Source organism: Aricia agestis, chromosome 15, assembly GCF_905147365.1.
Source record: "Aricia agestis chromosome 15, ilAriAges1.1, whole genome shotgun sequence".
Classification (NCBI taxonomy): Eukaryota; Metazoa; Arthropoda; class Insecta; order Lepidoptera; family Lycaenidae; genus Aricia; species Aricia agestis.
This window is the reverse complement of record NC_056420.1, coordinates 12,435,634-12,458,704: the sequence shown is the minus strand read 5'-3', so window position 1 is coordinate 12,458,704 and position 23,071 is coordinate 12,435,634. Positions and strand designations below refer to the sequence as shown.

Here is a 23,071-nt window from a genome sequence, read left to right as displayed (position 1 = left end):
AATTGGGCCTCCGGTAAAATCACTCACTCGGCAAAACACAGCGCAAGCGCTGTTTCACGCCGGTTTACTGTAAGCCCGTGGTATTTCTCCGGTCGAGCCGGCCCATTCCTGCCGAAGCATGGCTCTACCACGTGCAAAAAAAAAGACCAGGGTTCTGTACCTAGCGTAACTACCGAGTCGCCAGCCGTATTTTCCAAAAATCACGATCAGTAACAGCTCAGCATAGCTGGCAGGGCCCCGTATAAAAAAAAGTTTGGAGGCCCTTAGGAAAGTCAAAACTTCTCACAAAAGTAAGAAATATAGGGTGTTGCCATCTTTTGACCTTACGCTTTGCGCGGGTAACAAAGAAATTGCTTTTTTAACAATGAGTTTCTAAAATACTAGAGTAGCAATGTCTTACAAAAGATTCTCAGAAATGCGTAACCACTTTTTTGTTCAAAAGACAATGTCAAGTCATATATTCGTTATGTCATTATGTATGTGAGATATGCCTGCAGGCATCTTCGAAGTGGCAATGCGTTGCTACCGTAAACTTCCAATCTAGTTACGTTAGTAACATAGAATATCATTGTTTTTTAACTTTGACATTTGTGAATTAAAAAAAATATTATTAGGAAAGTTTTTGTTAATTATTACATACGCACGTTGGCTCCCATGGCCCCGGGGCCCCGTATAATTGATACAGTAGATACGGCGATAGCTACGCCCCTGACCAGCATATTTTCAAAAAAAAAAAAAGAGCGCATCTCTCTTAAAAGACTAGAACGTTCATGTACTACGGTAATTACTTTTCATCAGGCGATCTATTGCAGTCGTTGCCGTATTGATTTAAATTTTAATACATTACAAAATACGTTTGCATAAGATGTCTACAAAACAGTTGTCAGATTGCATCTAAACACATTCACCTACGTTTACTCCCCAACACCGAAACGCAAACTTTTGGAAACACAGTTTCGGAAAATTTAATTCACATTTAAGTGGTCTAAAGTCTAAACAATCCCGGACACGGACTATTTGGACTCGGAGTCAGATTTCCCGAACTTTAAGGTACCGTACCAACTTGTTCATGAATAAATACATTACTACTAAGATTACCTTTCAGCGACGTACGTTACTTCGGCATACTTAAGTAATTACTTAAGCTCTGTTTAATATTTACAATATTCTAAGCGGAACGCTAAGCGGGATTGAGTGTATACTTTAATCCACGGATAAACACAAGTTTTTATTACCTACCCTCATAATAAATAAATAAATTGGACGCTGTTAAGCATTTGTGTACTAACCCACAAAAAATAATGTATTGAGTTATGAATGCAGTTATGTTCTTTAGATGATTTAGAACAAGACTGCATTCAAAATTTAACAACAATAAAAATTGTGGGTTAGGACACTAATGCTTAACAGTGACCATATAATATTATCATAAAATAAAATTGTATTTAAATGTACCTATTAGATTTACAGAAGGAAAAAAATGTTTTTATTAAATTCAGTCTAAAGATAAAAAAGTAGTAATAAAAGCAAGCTGGAGTTTTAAAAAGTTTATTAAAAATTGTAAAATATTCTATATCTCATAAAACATCACACAGTATAAATATCAGATAAATAAATACACAAAACTGCTTAAAAATTAAGTAATAAATAAGATCAAGATCGATTGTAAAACTGAAAAATCCAGTTAAATTCTAGCCCAATGTAAAACCCACGCTTAAAATCTTACTGCACATATACAAAAAATAGACTCAACATTCAAAATACATTTTTACTGAAATTTAGGTTACTCGTACAAAAAATAATATTCCTCAAAAATGTGGTGAACATGCTCACCCCAATATTGACATAACGTTCACTCAGAGCGAGTGCAGTGTTCAAACACTAGCACTATTCTGCGCCTGTTGTCGTGTGTACTGTGTAGGGTGACAAACATTTACTTAAGTTAATGGCCACTGCTAATAAGTACTGTTACATTGGCTATGAGTATAATCTCTCTACAATACTGAAAGCTATTTGTGAATGGTTTGTGTTGAAGTTTAAAAAATATTATTAATGAAAATTAAGCAATATATTAGAATAAATTTAGGACACAAGAGATATGAATGGAGTATACCAGAAAAATAGTGTAAAAAGTTTCGTATAATATTCTTAACCCTTTTAAATTAAACAAAATATATTTCATTACATTGCATGAAATTAATTAACAAAATATAAGAGTCCGCTATGATAAAAAATGCAAAACATTTACAATTTACTGAAGATATCAATATCAGAGTGCCTAAAAGATTTTACTTTATTATAGATCTGGTTTAAGTACAGTGGTACATAATAAATAAATAATAATAAAAATATTTTTAATGACTAAGCTGTCAAAGAGAATGCTAATCGTCCCATTAGGACATATTATATAATAATGTACAGGAGCATTGTAAGAGGATTACCTGGCTTATACTGAGTCTGACTTACTACCTGTAGCGTACCTGAGAAACTAGATTAGTGTCTAAATAGCAATGTCTCATTATGTGTATTATGTTGACATAGTAGAAGGGGAACTTACATAATTATTAGGCTGGTTGTAGCTCGAGGTATAGCCGCCAAACCACGCGGTCAGGCGGACGCATATAAATCCAAACTTAATATATATACTCTGTTTCAATTCATTTTTTTTATATCTAAATTTATATAACTCAAAGGTGACTGAGTGACTGACTTAGTGATCTATCAACGCACAGCCCAAACCACTGGACGGAGCGGGCTGTTTGGCATGCAGGTAGATGTTATGACGTAGGCTAAGAAATGATTTTGATCAATTCTATCCCCAAGGGTATAAGATTAAAGTTTGTATGAAACTTTGTCAATTTTAAATCGATCGGGCTGAGACTTTGATACCTATATTAAAAATGATACTTCTTACCGCGAGCGAAGCCGCGGGCAAAAGCTCGTTTCATTATAATTCTTTTATTTCATACCATATTATTACAAAATAAGAAAATGAAACTTGACCAAATTATTTTACTATTGCATACCTTTATTGCGGTTCGATAGCGTTTAAATTGGTAGCATTATAGCTTTCCAAAATGAGCTTTTTGTATATTTAGGCCAAAATGAATTGAAATCGAGGTGAGGCATTAATTACAGTTTTGAAAAAAATATTGGCATATTAAAAGCAGATGACTGTTTTTTTTAGTTTTTTTAAAAATTTTTTCATGATTTTTTGATAGATTTTATTTTTAGTATCCTAAAGGCAATTTAGATTGGTCCCAATTAACACCAAAATGTCTTATATGCTAAAATACTGGTCGTAAATGTATGATTAAAAATTCGGAAGTACCATACATGCTACAGACTACACTCAGTTTGTATATATGTTTTTTGTCAGATTTTTGTTTAAGTACCTATATAAGAAAGCTGTAAGAAAAAAAAAGATTATCTTTCCTATAAAATAAACATTTCTTTGACATCATACTACAATCTACATCTAAAAATAATTTTCATTAGGATTTTACAAAAATATTCAAAGATATCCGTAAAAAATCGTATTAATGGTGACAGTAATTTTTAACATCTGCTGTTACTACCTGCTAATTGCTATAGATAAAAAATATGTAAAAAATATGTAAACTAGTATTTTATATTTTAAATATCCTTTTATTACATTGTAAAAGGAAATTCTCTTGAATTATAAAAACGTAGACGGTGTTATTTTCGACAGTGTAACTCCGGAGTTTTATGGGGCAGTAAAAGAACTTAAATTGTAAGAGATCTGCATTGTTACACTTTACACAGTTTAAATGGGAATTCCGATATGACATTCTTAGCTGATATTGTATTTTCATGGCCATCTAACGTGAAATTGTCTTTATAAACTTAAAGTGCGAAATTAATTTAATTTTTAGGCAAAATATTTATCTTTTCAAAAGAAGGTTATCATTTTATCTGTATTTAAATGAACCATGTCTTAGTATTTTACGATGACTTTTTAAGCTGTATAATATATTTAAAGGTACATTTGGAGTAGCAAGTCAAAAGTCACTTTTTGTAGTGTCATATAGCTTAAAAAATTAAATGCTTCTTTATGCCTTTTGTCTTTTGTCTTTTGTCATTTAGCTAAATCTTTAGCTATCCAATCGAATGTTACTACTTAAATTACAAGTCTTTTTGGTACCACATATTGGTATTATCTGTCTATAGCTTTGGACTTCTTTCTGGAGAGTTCTTCTGCTTCTTCTATCGTGTCTGGCAATGTAATGTTTCTCGTTTCTGGCAACAATATAACTAGGAGGCTTGATATGAGGCACATGCCACCAAATAGCACAGTTGGCATTGATTTGTGATATTCCGTCTGTAACAAAATATTTCAATTAAAAAATACATTTTTGTAAAGAAAACAAATTGCAGGTTAAGTGTCATAATGAACAGGATGACAACGATTATAATTATGAATGTATATTATGTCTACACTACAATGCTAATATAATGATCACAATAAGAACGATAATGATCATAAAGATAACCTAAGACTTCGTTGCAGTAATAATGATCACGATGACAACAAACATGGTCATAAAGACAGCATAAATCTAGGTAACAGTCTGCCAAATAATTGGCTTAGTATAGAAGTTCCTAAACTTACCAGCAATAGAGTGATGGGGGCTTAATACATATTATATTAATGATAACGATAGTGCTTAATGATTAGTACCTGGATGACCGAGCTTTGCTCGGTATAGCAAACACTCATTGACTTCGTGTTACTTAACAACGCCATCTGCTGGAATAGCTTTAGCTATTGTTGTGTCGTTAAAGCAATTAGTTGCTCACGAAATAGTTTTATAATTCGCCAATAGATGTCAGGAACAGTCATATTTTTCAGTTTATCAACTATCGATAAAACACGAATAAAAAGACATTTTCTAAAAATGGTTCCTAGCTAGATCGATTTATCGCCCCCGAAACCACCCATATACAAAATTTCATGAAAATCGTTGGAGCCGATTCCGAGATTTATATATATATATATATATATATATATATATATATATATATATATATATATATATATATATATATATATATATATATATATATATATATATATATATATATATATATATATATATATATATATATATATATATATATATATATATATATATATATATATAGAGGAGGTGTTGTAATCAAGTTTCCTTATGAAACGACGCGTGACAATTTGCGGGGTGAGGGGGTGTCAAGCTCCGCCCACTTCTCAATATTTCATCTATCGGCTAAAAGCAAAACTACTAGCTTAGGTCGATGTTGATGTTACTACGTAGTTCAACTATCTTACACAAGATGTCATTTTATCTTGAATATTATGGGACGTAATATGCCCTGGATATTTTGTTACGATTCAAATAGTTATCATAGATGACGACAGATGGCGGTTTAAAAGTAATATCATTATAAAAGCTATATAATCACGGTTTCAGCTATTTAAATGTGTTTAAGACTAAGTGTATAACGGTTTTCAGTATTCAAGTATGATTACTCGTATTGTAATAAACTTATGCAAAATTATACGCATTTACGTCTGTATTATCTTTCAAAGGTTTGGTCATCTAGTGTCAAGTAGTATAATTAACGCTGAAAGCTGAAATGTTCTAGAACTTTTATATTTAAATTACATTTAAATTATTTCCAAATGAAATGTAATGGTATTTATATTATCAGAACGTCTGTCTGAATGTTTTCGACATTGTAAAACACAATACTTCATCCTTTCCTTGTTAAAAACGCAAAAAAACACCAATTTATTGGGAGTCTTGTTACGTGTGCACCTGACAAACGCTGAAAGTGTACTGACTTAAGCCCCGCCCACAATGATGACGTCAGGACCTAGTTGAAAATCACAGTGCACAGTTGCTTAGGCCTCTTTGTATTAGCTCCGTGATATAGACTATAAACGTTACTCCTTAATACTATATTAATGATCACGATGACAATGATAGTGTTCAATGATCATGAAGATAAAGTTAATCACGTTATTTAAAGCACAAATAAAATATGATAGTATAATAGTTCCTAAACTCATCAGGAACATGGTCATGGGGTCTTAATACTATATTCATGATCACGATCACGACGTAAGTCTACATTAGTGCAGAACCAAAATATATAGTGATAGTATAGCAGTTCTTAAACTCACCAGCAATGGAGTCAAAGGTGCTATCAATGACCCTATCCTTCCAGCGGTAGAACAGAAGCTGATGAGCGTCTGTCTCATGCTGGTGGGGAAGACTTCCGACACGTAGATGTAGACCGACGAGTACGTCAACGTCACACACCACTTACCCACCAGGTAGAGGGGGATGGACCAGTAGTCAGCTGTAATGGTAAAAATTCTATTAAACCTCTTTGATGTGATATAGGAGATTGGGTAGATTGAAATCAACGAAAAATATTTAAGGGAGAATTATTTAAGAAAGAAAAAAGAAAGGACACAGTAATTTAATCATTGATTGCAATGTGCAAATATTTAAAAGTAGGTATTGATTTGGGAATTGAGTAGGTATTGATTTATAATAGAACATAAACTAATCAAAAGTTTATTTCTGTACTTTTTTTATCACAAGTGTGATATACATGGCCAATTATAGTATTAATTATTATCACTCTATCTTATCATGGGTTAACCTTTAGGTTAGGTTTGTTAGTTCTTTTATAAGTAGACTTAAAAAAGTAAACAGTATGATACGTGCTCAACACGTGCTATACATTTACAATTACAATGTCCCAAACATAAAAACTGGGTCACTGATATCATTCATAGAGAATCACACTGTTTTCACATGACAATTTTTATTTTATAAAGTTAGTAAACCGAAACAACACGGATATTTACTGTTATACTTATAACTGTTACCAGTAATCATTGTTGAATGATTTGACAGTAACAAAATTTTTGTTAATGAGTAATGAGTGTACAGTATAAAAAGAAACAGTAGAAGGGGAGTCCTTGAGGGACTCCTGTTACGAATGACGTCTCAGGAAGAATATTAGACTATTTAAAATTGTTATATTAAATAGTTTAGAAAAAGTGTGTTAGCGCAATACATACAGAAATGTTTTTAAAGTTATAAGTGTTTATCATATAATCAAGTAGGTACATAAAATTCTTATATAAGCTACTTATTGCTGTGGCTAATTAATCATTCCGATTTTCAAATGAATTTTCCATCATATCAGAAAATTATTTGGACATTTGATTGCTTATGACTTTATTCAAATCCTCACTGACTTAAGATTTATAGAGAGATATAAGCAGTAAATAAGCATACTGTTAGTGCAGTGGTGAGGCATGAGTCGGCATGACTAATACTTACATCTTGGCAGGAATGCGAAGAGTATGCTCGTCGCGGCACAAATTACATAATTCACTAGTATCACTCGTTTTCTTCCATATTTGTCTAAAACAATCACAACTACAATATATGCGGGTATCTCTACAAGCACTACAATCATAAAACTAATGTACTTGTTAGAACTCAAGGACACTGAGTTAATGGACAACCCGTAATAGACCAAAGAACACGTTAACCACAAGAATGAGCATACAAACAATCTCTTCCAGATGATACTGGAGCGAAGGGCTTTGGAGAACTGCGAGCTTTTATCCACAGTCTGGTTATCCGAGGTTAACAGTGGATTGCTCAAGGAATATAACTCCAACTGTCTGGGATCCATATTATTGATTTTTGCAGCTGCTTGTAAGGTTTTGATGGCTTCTGACATCCTTCCTTTACTGATCAGCCATCTCGCGCTCTCGTTCATGAACCAGACGTATAATGCCACGATCAGGGCAGGTGTGTACATCACAAGGATGTAGGTTCTCCAGTTATCGATGAGCCAGGCAAGCAGGGCTAGGATGACAACGCCAATTACAAAAGTCATGTTGCAAGCTGCTGAGACGATCACTCGTTGCTTTAATCCAACAAGTTCCACAGCTGAAAGAAAAGATAAAGATAGATGTCAAACATTTTTTTTTGTAGGACGTAAGCGTAAAAATTTTTTGCGCTAGAATTGTTTAGATTAAAACAGTTAATAAAGTTTTAGATGAAGAGGACTTACCAAAAACATACGCGGATGGATACAATCCCCCACCAAGAGCTGCTTCAAAGAAATGCATCGACATGTATGTCAGAAAGTTTGGCGAGAATGCTCTTATGACGCCGAAGATGAAACTTGACATCGCTGCTATACCAACTGCAACCCTTGTGAAAAACGAAACGAAAAAATTAACCAATAATACTAACAAATCTTTAAATAATATAGTGCTCTATCATAAATTTAGATCCATAGCTGATTTCAATTCTACTCCGCAAATAGTAACACCAGATGGCTTTTTAATACCGCGATGCAGTTTTCTTATGCAAAGCTCCTGGAATCAATCAGCATCCTACACTTTTACTATTAAGTGCAATATGTCATTAGCTCGTAACAAAACTAATCATCTCAGTGATGTAACTAGCATTTGGAAGATCAGCTTTAGTTTTTCTATCGGATCAAGCTTACCGTCGTCCAAAACGATCTGATACGGCTCCAGTCACCAGCATGGAGGCGAACATCCCCGAGTTGTGTACAGTGCCCACCAGCACTCGCTTCCACTCCTGTCCTCCAAGGTCGAACTGGAATTATGGACACTATTTACATTACAAGGCCTTCGAAATTCAAATCTTTTTCAAAAATCTCTGGACGCATCTCAAGAGATGTACTAAAAATATCTATCTAATCTGCGTCTAGAATTATTGTGATTGTGACCGTAATATTTAAGAACATCCACTCATTTCTAGACTGTGTTTCAGTCACAATCACGATAATCTGAATGCACCATTAGGTTTCTTCCAAAATGAATTACTGAAAAAAAGGCCACATTAATTGTGTTTTGGATACCACTAACCGATTGAATAAAGAATATTTTCATTCTGTGATAAAAGAATTTTCAAAATGTCGTCAGTCTCTCTCAAATCTCTTTTTCTTTTTCATTCTGTTTTCAAACTGTCGTCAAGGGTCTCTTAAAACTCCATTTATCTTGATTAATAACTATTTCATGTAAGCACGTTTAATGTAAATTATTACATTTTGTTGGGCAAATGAAACACAATAAAAGTTTCGTTATGGTTCAATCAGTTTCAAATTATTGTGCAATTGGCAATTGATGTTTTGTATTCAAGGTCATACATGGACAATCAAGTGATCCACCATGCGCAAAATTTAACTGGATAGAGAGAAAAGAGATACCACAGTAAAATCAAGTAGATAGAAAACAGATAAACTTGAAAATGACCGCACTCAGAGAGATTTAATGATTACATAACTAAGATGAGAAAATCTGCATTAAAGTTAAGTAACATTTGATGTGCAGCCGTTGAGTTATTTAAAATCGTCAATTTCTAACTCTGCTTCTTTCTTACGCCGGTTCTTCTCGCCGGGTTAGTTCCCGAACCGGTGGTAGGCCTCATGTAGACGTTCTAAAAGTGCTAACTTTGTTAACCTATTTAGAAATAAATATTTTGATTTTGATGATTTTGATTTTTGCCAATCGTCTAGAATCGTTTTGCTGTAGTTCATGCCAAGCGGTTTGTCGTTTCTTTAAAAAAAATCTAAAATATTATTGTTATGCATAATATCTGTGATAATATGCACTGGTTATAATGCAAGTTCTCAATACTTCGGACCGGACTTATATCTGAATTCCCGCTGAGTTTCTCGGTCCTTACAGGAACTTAATTCAAGTAGTTTCACAGTCAAAGTATTCTATGTAGCTGAAGTGGTTATCTAAGACTCACTTTGGCTCTTGTTCATCGATTAAACTACATATAATAATCAACCCAAGAGCTAAGTGCAGCAATCAACGCGTTAGGCACGTTACAATAGGAATGGTTTAAAATCGAAATAAAATCATTGTTTGTTGTTGTATCTTTAGATATATTTCATTTCTCATAATTTGACACTGTTGCATTTGTGTATCATCCCACAAAAAATATTTATTCAGTTATAATTAATGCAGTCATATTCTTTAAGTCATTTAGAACAAGACTGCATTCATAAATCAACCATCTTTATTAAAATCGAAATCATATTTTTGTAACTGCAACACTTTACCAACACTTCACTTCTGTTTTATATTTTATCGAATATGCATACAATGATGCATCAAGATTCAAGTTCGAAGCATCTGGAACTAAAATATGAGTCACATCTGCGTTTTGCTTACTTCAAGAATTTAAGAACGTAGGTGTAGCAACCCACACCATCGTAGAATGTAACGTGTCATCAAAAATGATAAAAATCATAAATTTTTTTCTTGCTCCATGTGAAAAACCAACTTTTTTTACCCAAGACATTTTTGGTCAATTCTTTTTTTTTTGTTAAACTTGCTTCAAGAGCCAAATATCAATAATTATATTTTAAGGGTTTCTCCCTTTGGGAATTTTTAAAGCCGACACAAGACAAAATAAGGCAAATAGTCTCCCGATTATTTTATTTAAATTTTTGTAGCTTATTTTTTGTTAGATCTAGTCTGTTTATTGTCATACTCAAACAGCAAAACGAGTACGTCAAAGACCTGAGAGACTAAAAGAAGTTGCTGCGACTGTCGGAATACTAAAAGAATATTGTAGTATGATAGGAAACTGACTGAATTGAACAAGAAACTAAAGTACATTAATATTTCATTAAAATAATAACCGCGGTAAAGCAAAACTGGAGTAAGTCGAGTGAACATTTAGCTCATTATGATCTACAGCTGAATAAACAATAAATAATAATTTGTAGAGCACAATGCCTCAGGGATCATCAGTTCAGCGGAGTCAGTATATCACCGAATCGTATATCAGGCTTAGCACATTCTATACATACCTGATAACCTACTTCACAAAGAGGTGGTGTTACTGGAAGAGGCTGTAGAGCAATTAAATGATTTTATTAAAAAAAAATACTCCGATTGCCGGCAGAAATAAGAAGGAAGCAGTAAGAAAGAAGTAGGCATACATTTTCGCCACATAGTACCACGTCTTGCCAATTTTCGATCACGTGTCTTGGCGTGAGTTTTAATTTTTTTCAAAGTGCACAAGGCCGTGATATAAAATTTCACTTTAAAATTAACACATTTTAGGTTTAATGCTTGATGTTAGTGTAAAATATACTTACTATGAAAATAGGTAGCGACTATTGGGTGAAAAAACTTGCATCAGAAACGTTGAAATCAATTTCATTTAGCATAATGTAATTAACGATCGGTGACTTGCGTATTTAATAAAATAATTTTAATATGCATCTTTATTAATAGACTAGCTGACCCGGCAAACGTTGTTTTGCCATAATATAAATAATTTTCAATAATGTGAACAACCCTTATTACTTAGGGGTATGAAAAATAGATGTTGGCCAATTCTCAGACCTACTCAATATACTCACAAAATTTTATGAGAATCGGTCAAGCCGTTTCGGAGGAGTACGGGAACGAACATTGTGACACGAGAATTTTATATGTATATAAGATATTAATACGATCTTGCCCTCTAGGCTCTACTATAATAAACGTTATGCTTTACGCCATTCTATTGATCTAAATTATTGCTATTTTAAAATTAACAGTTCCATCCAAGGAAAATAAGTATCTGAATATATTTGTATAATGTCCTATCTAGAATGTTTTACGTCAATGATCCCAACGTGTTTGAAATTAATGTTATAAATCCTTGTGAGTTATTCATTATTACCAGTCTGCACTGCGAATTGAAGTGTCGTTATTCTACCATCAATGAATTGTTAACTTTAGCATGAAATAGAAAAAATCAGAAAACCCATGGGAATTTAAAAAGAACTGCTGGACTAATTTTGATTAAGTACCACTTATATTATGTAGATTCACGTAAAACAACAAAGACTAGACACATAATCTTTTCCGTCTTTAACTTGCCTACTTCGTTGTCGTCATTATGTCTAGCTATAGGCAATTGCTATGGTTTCCGCAGTATTTCTTTTCTGCCAACTAGAAGTCGCTGGCTACATCCAAACCATCCAGTGGTCATTGTGAACAAGTCCAAATAATTACTAATCGATCCAAAATATTAAAATAATAGAAATTTAACTAGGTTTCAGAGTAAACAAAACAGTCAACATTATTCTGGAGTCCTGCATTGAAGTTTCTGAAAATCCTTCTCGAAACTATTAAACCATAGTTCGTTTCTATATAAATATATAGAATAAACTACTAAACCATAGGTCGCTTCTATATAAATTTACCATATTTTTACTTACTTTACTTACATACTTAGCGTAAATCAGTTTAAACTATCATTGTTATTTTCCACCTTTTTGGTAAAAGGTGGCCCCGTGCGAGTTTCTTACGCCGGTTCTTCTCGGCGGCGCGGGATAGTTCCCGAACCGGTGGTAGGCCTCAGACATGTAGACACGACGTTCTAAAAGTGTTAACTTGGTTATCCTATTTGGAAATAAATATTTTTGATTTTGATTTTTTATTTTATTTCAGCAAATCGAACACGAGAATAACTACCTCCAGATGACTTACAGACAGTTTTCGCCGCTTGTGAATTAATTAGTAATATCATTCAATAATTCGAGACGTAACGACGGTTTTAAGATAAGTATTTAAGTACCTCTCAAAGCGGTCTATAAAGCGAATGAAAGGCAATTATTTATCTGGAATTCCTCTCATTAAATTTTGTGAATGCTTCAAGCGTATTTGAGTGAAATAACTGAAGACATGAAGTGGCCAACTAGAATTTGAAAACTGACTTCTTTTGCATAAATGGAGGCTTTAGGACAGGGAAAATGATTCGAAATTAAGGTGGGTACTATGTATAGCCAGATATATTAACTAGAATCTAGATGATGATGTAGGTAAGTTTTTTTAAATGAAATAGATAGGGGGCAAACGAGCAAACGGGTCACCTAATGGAAAGCATCTTCCGTCGCCCATGGATCAACATCGCAACATCAGAAGATATGCAGGTGCGTTGCCGGCCTTTTAAGAGGGAATAGGGTAATAGGGGAGGGTAGGGAAGGGAATAGGGGAGGGTAGGAAGGGAAATATGGGAGGGTAGCGAAGGGAAAGGGGTAGGGGATTGGGTCTTCGGTAAACGCACTCACTCGGCGAAACACAGCGCAAGCGCTGTTTCACGCCGGTTTTCTGTGTTTCTACGGTCGAGCCGGCCCATTCGTGCCGAAGCATGGCTCTCTCACGTCAAAAGTTATAAGGTTTGTTCAAATTGTGAGGGAAAAATGAGTAAGTGCCCTTATGTTGTAAAATGTTAGTTAGCCAATTCATCCACTCATGTCCTCAACTATCTTTTGAATTTCGAGTTCTCTTCAATTTGTTTTATCATATTTATCAATAAGCGTATTGAATTATATTGGAATTTAAATTTGTGTCATATTCGTGAGGCGTGAGGCTCAAATGATTTGCAGCATTCTAAAGAGCTTTATACGTTTTATACCTGCCTAAGTCTGCCTGCCTGCCTAATAATATAATTGGTGTTAAAAACAGGCCTCAAAAATTACCTATCTGATCTTTTGATGTACGACTCAAACTTTGAACGGTCAAAAACAAAGTCAATTTATTCTCCGATTCGGTTAAAGTAAACGTGCCGCTTTTTTGCTCGACTTGGCAGGGGCACTGCCGTGCCCCCAGATTGAATTTAATTGCTCCTTAAAAATGTCTTCGTCATAACTCATAGCGCAGTAGTAGTGAAGAGGACGTGATATTTTGAAGTATTAGCTGTTGCCAATACCCAAGCCCGATTTGTGCCAACACCTACCTCCTTAACCAGCGACCGTCCCTCTTCATACACGAAGCTGTCGCATCTCTCTGTCACGTTGCTGAACGCGGCAGGACCGCAGACTGTTCCGCTAATCGCCACGTACCGAAGCGTCGTCTCCAACTTTTCTGTCTTCGGGTTTATGGGGATGGCGTACTGGAGCCAGGAGGTGTCGTTGTAGTCTTCGCAAGCGGGGACCTTGCACCTGCAAGAGATGAGTGAAATGAGTAGGGCCGGAATTTAGAGCCCACGCAGACTGCAGACTTTTAGTCGACCGATGGTTTGATCGAAAGCTTAATCAGTACGAAGATGTATGAAGGTGCGCACACTAAACGATTTTTATCGGCCGATAATAATGTACTGAAACCCCAATTTGATCAAACTATCGGCCGATTAAAAGTCTGTAGTCTGGGGGGCTCTTATACTTTTAATGAGTAAGTATAGGCCACTTTAATTTTGCCGCCCCTATGTACGAACTGCCGCCATCCCAAGACGCTGCCGACCCCCCTAGGCCGCCATAGGACGCTGCCGCCCATAGGCCATGGCCTATACTGCCTATACATAAATCCAGAGCTGGTAATGAGAGAAATGCAGCTTTAACTGGAAGCCTTGAGATGAGTATGTATACGGTGTTGTGTCTTGTCTTGTTGCCTTTAGGGTTTTTGCGCATTGGGGAACTAATATAAGTTGATTTCTCGTCATTCTCATCATAAAAATCATGGTCTTGGGAACGAAACATACGTAAATGATAATAAAATTGGAGATTTTTAATTCGATTTTAATATACCCTGCTCATAAGTTACTCAGAAACCACCTTGCAACATCATCCCGAAAACCAAATCCATCTAAATTCCGTGAATACCAGCATCACAAGAGAACACGACTCGAAGAATTGTAAAGGGTTTTTGTTGTAAATTCTATTACGAAACCAACATAGTCACAGGCAACAATAGGTATTCTCTACGTAGGTCATGAGTTTTTGCTCTGTCACAAATTCTTCGATAAGATGCATTCTTTCGATACTCCAAAATGACGAAATGTTTCCCAACAGACGGCGTTATCGGTCGACCTGTTATCACTAAACGTGACGCACTTATCGTCTGCAGTGGTTCGATATCACTCCAAAAATAACTTTTTTTGAAATTAATTTTAGCAGAATCTGAGCTAAACGAGTCAATGTATCATTGAAGAAGTTGATGGGCAGCCAGTCGACATTTGGTTGGATCATGTCAATTCAATGTTAATTATTGTGATCTGTCGGCTGTACCCATAAAGTTAATATACCTAGCGGAATAGAGAAACAAAGGCCTGAGCAAGAGAGATGTCACTATCAGTAACACTGCGTGGTAAAAAGAGACGTGTGATATATGACGGCAGCACTCTTTTTTTGACGTCCAGTCGGCACGTGCCGCACGTTGACAATTTAATCTCATAGAATTCATGTTAAATCATGCTTGTGTAAGTGTATACTTACACAGATGAAAATCAATTTTGGTTTCGTTTGACAGCTCGAGATTGTTGCTCTATTCCGCTAGGTATATCAACATTATGGTTTGACCAAGTTTGACGTAACGCGACCAAACTACGTAGGTCCCCCATCTGCCTAGGAATCAACTTCTCTGATAGTACATTCCAACGTCATGAGGCGCAGCATTTTTAATTGAAGCATTTTTTGGAACAGGCAGCCCAACACAGCAAGTCTGTCAATTGAATGTGTAACTTCTTGTGTAGCAATATAAAGTTCAGTTTTTAATGACTCATTTAAATGCATCACAATTCACAACGTCGTTACGCTGCAATGTGAACTGACCCTAATATATCAACGAAATGCGTTTCAAGCTAAAAAAACGCGTGAATTTTGTTGATTGTATAAAAAGTTGATGAGGCTATGCCAATATTGAATACATTATGCACGCCGTAATATTTACACGACAACCAATCTCTATAATCTTGTGTGGATTAAATATTGTATTTTATGCTGGGATCAGGGAAGTCGATATTTATTCTTTGCAATATTGGTAACGTTAAAGAGTAATCTCTTCCTTAACTCTCCTAAAGTCTTAACAGAAGAAGTACACGACTGGAGAGAGTACACCACAAACAGAAGAGGTACACCGATTCTGCAGTTTAAATTTTAATGCAGCAATGTTCCTAGTTCGATCCGACTTTTTTTTTAAACAAAGCTTCCGACTTTTTTTTAAAACAAAACAAAAACATAAAACGTTGCTATAAAGTGTGGAAAATGGGGATGTTGATTGTCTTGAAAGAAATATGATCCATGTTTTGGATGTACAAAATCTGTCAATTGTCGGTTGGTCTTCCGTCCCACTGGGACTATTAAGGGAAGAGAGTGGAAAGAAGCTCTTATGTACCATACGAAAGATTGATTCAGAGGCAGATGGCAAACCTACGTCATTTGGCAGCGTTATGTCCAACCCAGCCCCGATTCCGGCCCGACCCGGCGGTCCGAACAAATAACGTAGGTTCGTCAGCAGCTCTTATGTACCATACGAAAGATTGATTCATAGGCAGATGGCAAACCTACGTAATTTGGCAGCGTTATATCCACCCAGCCCCGATCCCGGCCCGACCCGGCGCGGCGGTCCGACCAAATAACGTAGGTTCGTCAGCAGCTGCCAATGCATCCAATTTTTTGATTGTTGTACTATCATAAAAGTTGATTCATACTTCATAGGCAGATGGCAGACATAAAGTGCGAGGCTTAAACGCGCTGCTGGTAAAGGAGAACTGTCACAAATGACGTTTTTGTATGATAGAAGCGTTAGTTCCTTTTCTAGCCACGTTCATTTAAAGCCTTGTCGAGCTGTACGTGTTTTGCTAAACCAAGCCGACAGATGACGACTTACATTAAAGGTAGCCTTTCGAAGCGAGCGTCTATAACGTCAGTGACGCCGCGACTGTGAAAAATGTATGGTTCGAGGTCGAGCGCAGTGACGCTACGCGGCAACTGTGACGTCACTTACATACATTTTTACGGTCGCGGCGTCACTGACGCTCGCTTCGAAAGGCTACCTTAAGTTGACATAACCCGACCAATTCAAATGACGTAGGTCCGTCAACAGCCTATCAATTTCTTCGATTATATATTTTGGGTTGCCAACTCTCGAAAGGTTCAACCCTGGAGAATTGTAGGGGGGATGAGAAAGAACATAGTCTCAGGAGTCAGGACCATTTATCTTTTTCAATTTCGTAAAGAAATCATTAGTAAGCCAAATCGTTTTTCTTCGAACAGATAATATTGTAAGATAAGGTTGTCCAATTCAACCTTATCTTACAATGTTTCACTAAGTCAATTATTACAATAATTATTAGTTTTTAAAAAACCGGATAAATTATCGTTCTCCGGGAGGACGCGAGGTAAAGCATTATTACCGGAGTCTCCCGGGCAATCCGGGAGGGTTCGGAACCCTAATGGTGCGCCTGCATTGTTCTAAAACTTAGTACCTGTAATTCTGCGCCTGCGCCTCAAATATGAAGCCGCACTCGAAGAAGCTGCTCAGCAGCACCGGGAACAGCAGCAGCATGAAGTTGAGCAGGTTGTATCGGCTGTACGGACCCAGGCTCTCCAGCACTGAGTCCAAGTTTATGTCCTTCTTCTTCTCCTCCATACTGAAAGAGATGGGTTACGTTAGACATTTACAAATTATTCTTTCAAACCTTACGTTCTTTTTAATAAAGGGGCACACGAGCAAACGGTTCACCTGATGGCAACTACCGTCTATACCTATGGGGACCCCTAAAATTTTTAAAAATTATTAAACATTTTAGGGGTCCCCATAGGTACATCTGAAACAAAAAAAAATTTTTTTTTCATCTAACCTATGCGTGTTTATGGATAGCTCTTCTAAAATCATATTGAAGTTTCTAATACTTATCATTTTTTTCTAACCTGAACAGTTTTCGAGAGAGACTCTTCCAAAGTGGTAAAATGTGTGTCCCCCCCCTTTAACTTCTAAAGTAGGCGCATGATAAGTCTAAAAAAATATATGATGTACATTAGTGACATTACTATAAAAACTACCAACGAAAATTGGTTTGAACGAGATCTAGCAAGTAGTTTTTTATACGTTATAAATGCTAAACCCTAAATTAACTTTCATTAAATCAACTGAAATATAAAAATAATTCAAAAACCTTTTAAATTCATAAAAATAAACCTTATTGCTGTGCGGATCCCTTCATGGGCGAGTCCAACTCGCACTTGGCCGGTTTTTTATTAATTCTGATCTTTAAAATTCTAAATGTCGACAACAATTTTAAGTTGACCACATTGAAGTGGCAATGACATTGGGTTTCTTTTAGGTGATATTTAAATTGATAGGATTATAATTTATACCTTTGTTTACTTTAAGGTCAGAATTAATATCTAGTAGTTTGTCAGTGTATCTACGTCTAATTACAGAATAAGTACCTAATATTAGTAAAAGTAGTCTAGTCCTATTAAGTCACGAACTAGGTTCCTATATTGCAAGGTTTTTAACAGTATTTTTTGTCGTTATTAACCGGCACTATGTTTATCTTAACCAATAATATTCGTGGGAACAGTGCTGCGACCTTATGTTACAACTGATTGTGCAATCGGATATCGATTACATGATTTTTTGTCTGGATGTTTGTTACATGGATACAGTTTTTTGTTCCCGAATGTTTTCAGAGTGTAATTAATTAGTGTAGATGGAGACTACGCTATTTTTAACCGACTTCAAAAAAGGAGGTTATCAATTCGACGCGTATGTATGTAATATTACCAGAACTGCCCAATTTTCGTATATGTTAGTCTATATCAGCGTTTGAACTACTACTAGGTACTTAATGTGCCAAATTTCAAAAGTGTGCGTATGTATTTACTATGTATGTATGTATGTAATGTATGTTTTTATGTTTGTGTTCGCATATCTTTGGAACTACCATTCCAATTTCAGTAATTCTTTTTTTGTTGCTCAACTTTGTACATGCCAAAAAAACTTCTGTCAAAATTTTGGAAAATAGAATTTCCAAAATTTCTCATGTTCACTGTAAAAGTAGCAGCGCTGAAAGAGCAAAAATACTTTTAATTTTGTATGGGGAAACTCGTGACGCCGCGTCGTCGGGGCGCCTATACAAATCACAAATAAAAATTTGGTCTTACAGCGCTGCTACTTTCACAGTGAACTCTCTATAAGGAATACATAATATTATTATAACACACGCTAAAGTATTATTACTTAGTTTTGTTACACTCTGTATAAAATTCTCGTGTCACTGAGCGTGTCAGAGTGTTTGTGCGAGAAATCCTCCAAAACGACTCAACCGATTTTAATGAAATTTTGTACGCACATTCGTTAGGCCTGAGAATAGGATTTTATCTACATTTTATATTGATACTAGAAATAATTTATATGGCAAAACAACATTTGCCGGGTCAACTAGTCTAATTGTAAAAACTCGTAATATAATTAAGGGGGATTCATCAATTTGAACTATTCCCCTCGTCCAATTAGGGTCCCTGTTAATTCGTTAACCCTTAGCCTGGACTCCTGGAGACTCATCGCTTGACTCATCCGATTATACAATAATTATGAACTTTGATTAACATAAAAAAATAGTAGATTATGAATTTGCTACAATAATCTGCTTGATTAAATTATTAGATTACCATTAAAAAATAGGAATATCGGTGAAAAAATGACTTTGATAGCTTAAAAACTCTCCAAGATATCCATACAAAATGTTACCTAACTGTGACGTCACGCTTAGGTAGTTTGTTCGATAGCTATGTTAAATATTGCGTTTATGAAAGTGGTTTCATATTTTTTTTATAAATTGCATAACTTATCGAATGGTATACAAAAATTAAGGCATTTTATAAAAAAATCGACTTGACTATCCAACTTTGAAGGCTCATAACCAAAAAAATACATAAGTTATGAAGCTAAATTTTGGAAATACTTACATTTTATCGCTGTGTTTTTATTTTATTTAAAAAATCAGCTAATCTTTGACCTTGTCGTCATCCCTATTAAGTATTATGTATAATGTATAGAGTGTATAAGGCTCTACATTACGAAATGTACAACAAATATTGTACGGTGACAAACGCCTGAGCTGAATAACAAGCGCATTCTATTCAAATCACAAGCATCGTGCTAATTGTACAAACTGTACCTTGATTCTACGATTGTAATGCAAAATTAATGCAGCTTTAATGCAAAGCTTCAAAATCTAATAGATTTAGCCCCTTATCAAACAGCAAAATGGTACCTACTCATTATAATAGACTAGGAATTTTGGACATTCTGTAATTAATATGAAATAAAATGTTTTACATATTTTGTTAGACATTCCATGAGAATTAATACCTGTAAAAATAAAACAAATAAAAGAATGTTTTATTCAAAATCAATCAATTCAAAATCCATGTTTAGTAAGTAAGTACACCAACGTCGAAACTCATGTCCCTACCACCGATTCGGGAACTAGCCGACGCGGCCTAAAATTTTCAACGTGTTGATGTTAAATTATTTGGTACTAGGTGTTGCCCGCGACTTCGTCCGCGTGGACTTTAGTTTATAGCGCGCGGTGTCAACAAAATTTGTGTCAAATTTAAAAACTTTTTAAAACCCTGGTAAGTGGTACCCCTCTTAGGGCCGCGCTACACCGGAATGGCAGCGCTGAAAGTGCTCGCCTCGCCGCTGCCATTCCGGTGTAGCACGGCCCTTAATTAATCAAAATACCCAAAAACAGCTGTGCAGTGTGCACATAATCTATACTAATATTATAAATGCGAAAGTATTTCTGTCTGTCTGTCTGTCTGTCAGTCTCGCTTTCACGCCAAACGCCAAAACTACCGAACCGATTGTAATGAAATTTTGTATACAGATAGTCTTAAGCCTGAGAAAGGACATAAGCTACTTTTTTACTGGAAAAAAGGGTTGTCAGGGGGTGAAAATACGTAAATTTGTTCAAATTAAGTTAGTTCCAAAAATTCATAATAGATGGCGCCGTGCGTCTTCTACATCGCGCTGACGCTTGCTCAAAAGTCTTTCTATAAAAAGTGGTATCATCTTGCAATTAGGTTCGATTTTTTTCGATTGTTATATCTATCTACGGTATTAAATAACTCAGTACTTTATCTGTGCAGTGACGTAACCTTAAACCTATCAATGATAAATAGTTTATGGGTAAAGTTGTGTAATTGGGGGGCTAAATAAGCTTTAAAATTTGGCATAAATTTGGTATAAAGTTTAATATAAAAAAATGAAATACTTATTGTGTGCACACTGCACAGCTGTATTGATTTAAGGGGGGTACCAGGGTTTTTTCATAAAAGCTTTTGACACCAATTTTGTTGACATCGCGCTTTATAAACTGAAGTCCAGGCGGACGAAGTCGCGGGCAACAGCTAGTAGCTAATAAGTATGATTAGTTCTATGTTACAATGAAGTAAAACATAAAACGCCATCTGCTGAATCGTATTAGAACTAAAATGTTCATTGCATCGATATATTTCTAAATTTTTTATAATATTATACATAAAATATATTTAAGTAAAAAATAAAACGCCATCTGTTTTCATATACTAGAATTAAAATGTTGATTGCATTGATTTATTTTCTGGATGGAATATAGGCCAACACGGTACAATTGAACTCCTTTATTTTAGAGCGCCTTCTGTTGTCAACTTGTCACTTAAATTAGAAATGCAGTAGGAGTTCTATAAGATAAGATAGATTGATTATTATTATACCAAGTGATAATATTATTAAACATAATATTCTAACGTATTAAAAACTATAAACAAAAACATAATAACTAATAAGTATGATTAGTTCAATGTAATTACAATGAATTAAAAAATTAAAGCCATCTGTTGAATCGTATTAGAACTAAAATGTTCATTGCATCGATATATTTCTGGATTTTTTATAATATTATACTTACATGAAATATATTTAAGATTTTTGAAATTTTATTTTAATACACATCCAAGACCCAGGAACATTGAAAACTTTTTGTTCCGCCTGCGGGACTCGAACCCAGGACCCCCGGGATGAGCGCTGGCCACGCGCAATGCGAATTCATTTTCATTGATATTTTCATGGAAATAAGATATTTTCCCACATCAAAATGTAGCCTATGTCCTTTCTCAGACTCTAGAATAACTGTGTACAAAATTTTATTGCAATCGGTTCAGTAGTTTTGGCGTGAAAGCGAGACAGACAGACAGACAGACAGAGATACTTTCGCATTTATAATATTAGTATGGAAGTATATTATGGATTAAAATTAATATCTTGTTTGATAGGAAACGAACTGAGGCCCGAGTGTGAGTTTTTGTTTCACATTCGATCGTGAACGCGTTTGGCGTTTACTACGATTTTGTATAGGATTTGTACAGCGCCACCTAGCGATGCTCATGGGAGTGGGCCCATCTCCCATACAAAATCTTAGTAAACGCCAAACGCGTTCACGATCGAATGTCAAACAAAAAACTCGTACTCGGCACCCAGGATAGAAGAAGAAAACAACCTAGCGTAACGAGACTGCATCAAATCTGCTTACTGTAAGGTATTTAGCAGAATCAATGTACGTTTCGTGCCAAGTTATCTCTAAAATGAGTCACCACCGAAAAATTGAGACGTCAACAATAATCCTGCAAAGTTATCAATTTATTTTATCATATAATTTCCTATCTTCAAACTAATTAGCATCGTGTATTTATAGATTTTAATTGGTGACAGACAGATTATTTACCACCTAGTATTATGTAGTTTATAAATAGATGACCTCTTTATGCTTCCATATAGGTTCAATGGAAAATGTTAATCATCAGATAACCGGGTCCTAGCGCATACTATATACTACACAGTACATACGTGGGAGAGCCATGCTTCGGCACGAATGGGCCGGCTCGTCCGGAGAAATACCACGTTCTCACAGAAAACCGGCGTGAAACAGCGCTTGCGCTGTGTTTCGCCGAGTGAGTGAGTTTACCGGAGGCCCAATCCCCTACCCTATTCCCTTCCCTACCCTCCCGTATTCCCTTCCTTTCCCATCCCTACCCTCCCCTATTACCCTATTCCCTATTAAAAGGCCGGCAACGCACCTACGAGTGTGCGACGGAAGACGATGATGGATGGATGGATGGATGGGCGACGGAAGTTGCTTTCCATCAGGTGACCCGTTTGCTCGTTTGCCCCCTTATTTCGGTAAAAAAACAGACACGTAGATACATAATAATATATTGT

The 23,071-nt window shown here is 35.4% G+C and overlaps 1 protein-coding gene across 1 annotated transcript in view; it reads right to left on the bottom strand.

Moving 5' to 3' along the window:
- Positions 1-4,169: 4,169 nt before the first annotated feature.
- LOC121734068 (organic cation transporter protein-like) overlaps positions 4,170-23,071 on the bottom strand; it is a 38,385-nt gene continuing 19,483 nt past the window's right edge. Inside the window, exons 2-8 of the mRNA XM_042124481.1 lie at positions 17,289-17,453; positions 13,824-14,028; positions 8,554-8,666; positions 8,110-8,252; positions 7,365-7,985; positions 6,188-6,366; positions 4,170-4,342 (exon numbers count right to left, since the gene is read on the bottom strand). Coding sequence (XP_041980415.1) covers positions 4,178-4,342; positions 6,188-6,366; positions 7,365-7,985; positions 8,110-8,252; positions 8,554-8,666; positions 13,824-14,028; positions 17,289-17,452 — 1,590 coding nt within the window. The 5' untranslated portion in view covers position 17,453 and the 3' untranslated portion in view covers positions 4,170-4,177. The remainder of the gene's footprint in view (positions 4,343-6,187; positions 6,367-7,364; positions 7,986-8,109; positions 8,253-8,553; positions 8,667-13,823; positions 14,029-17,288; positions 17,454-23,071) is intronic.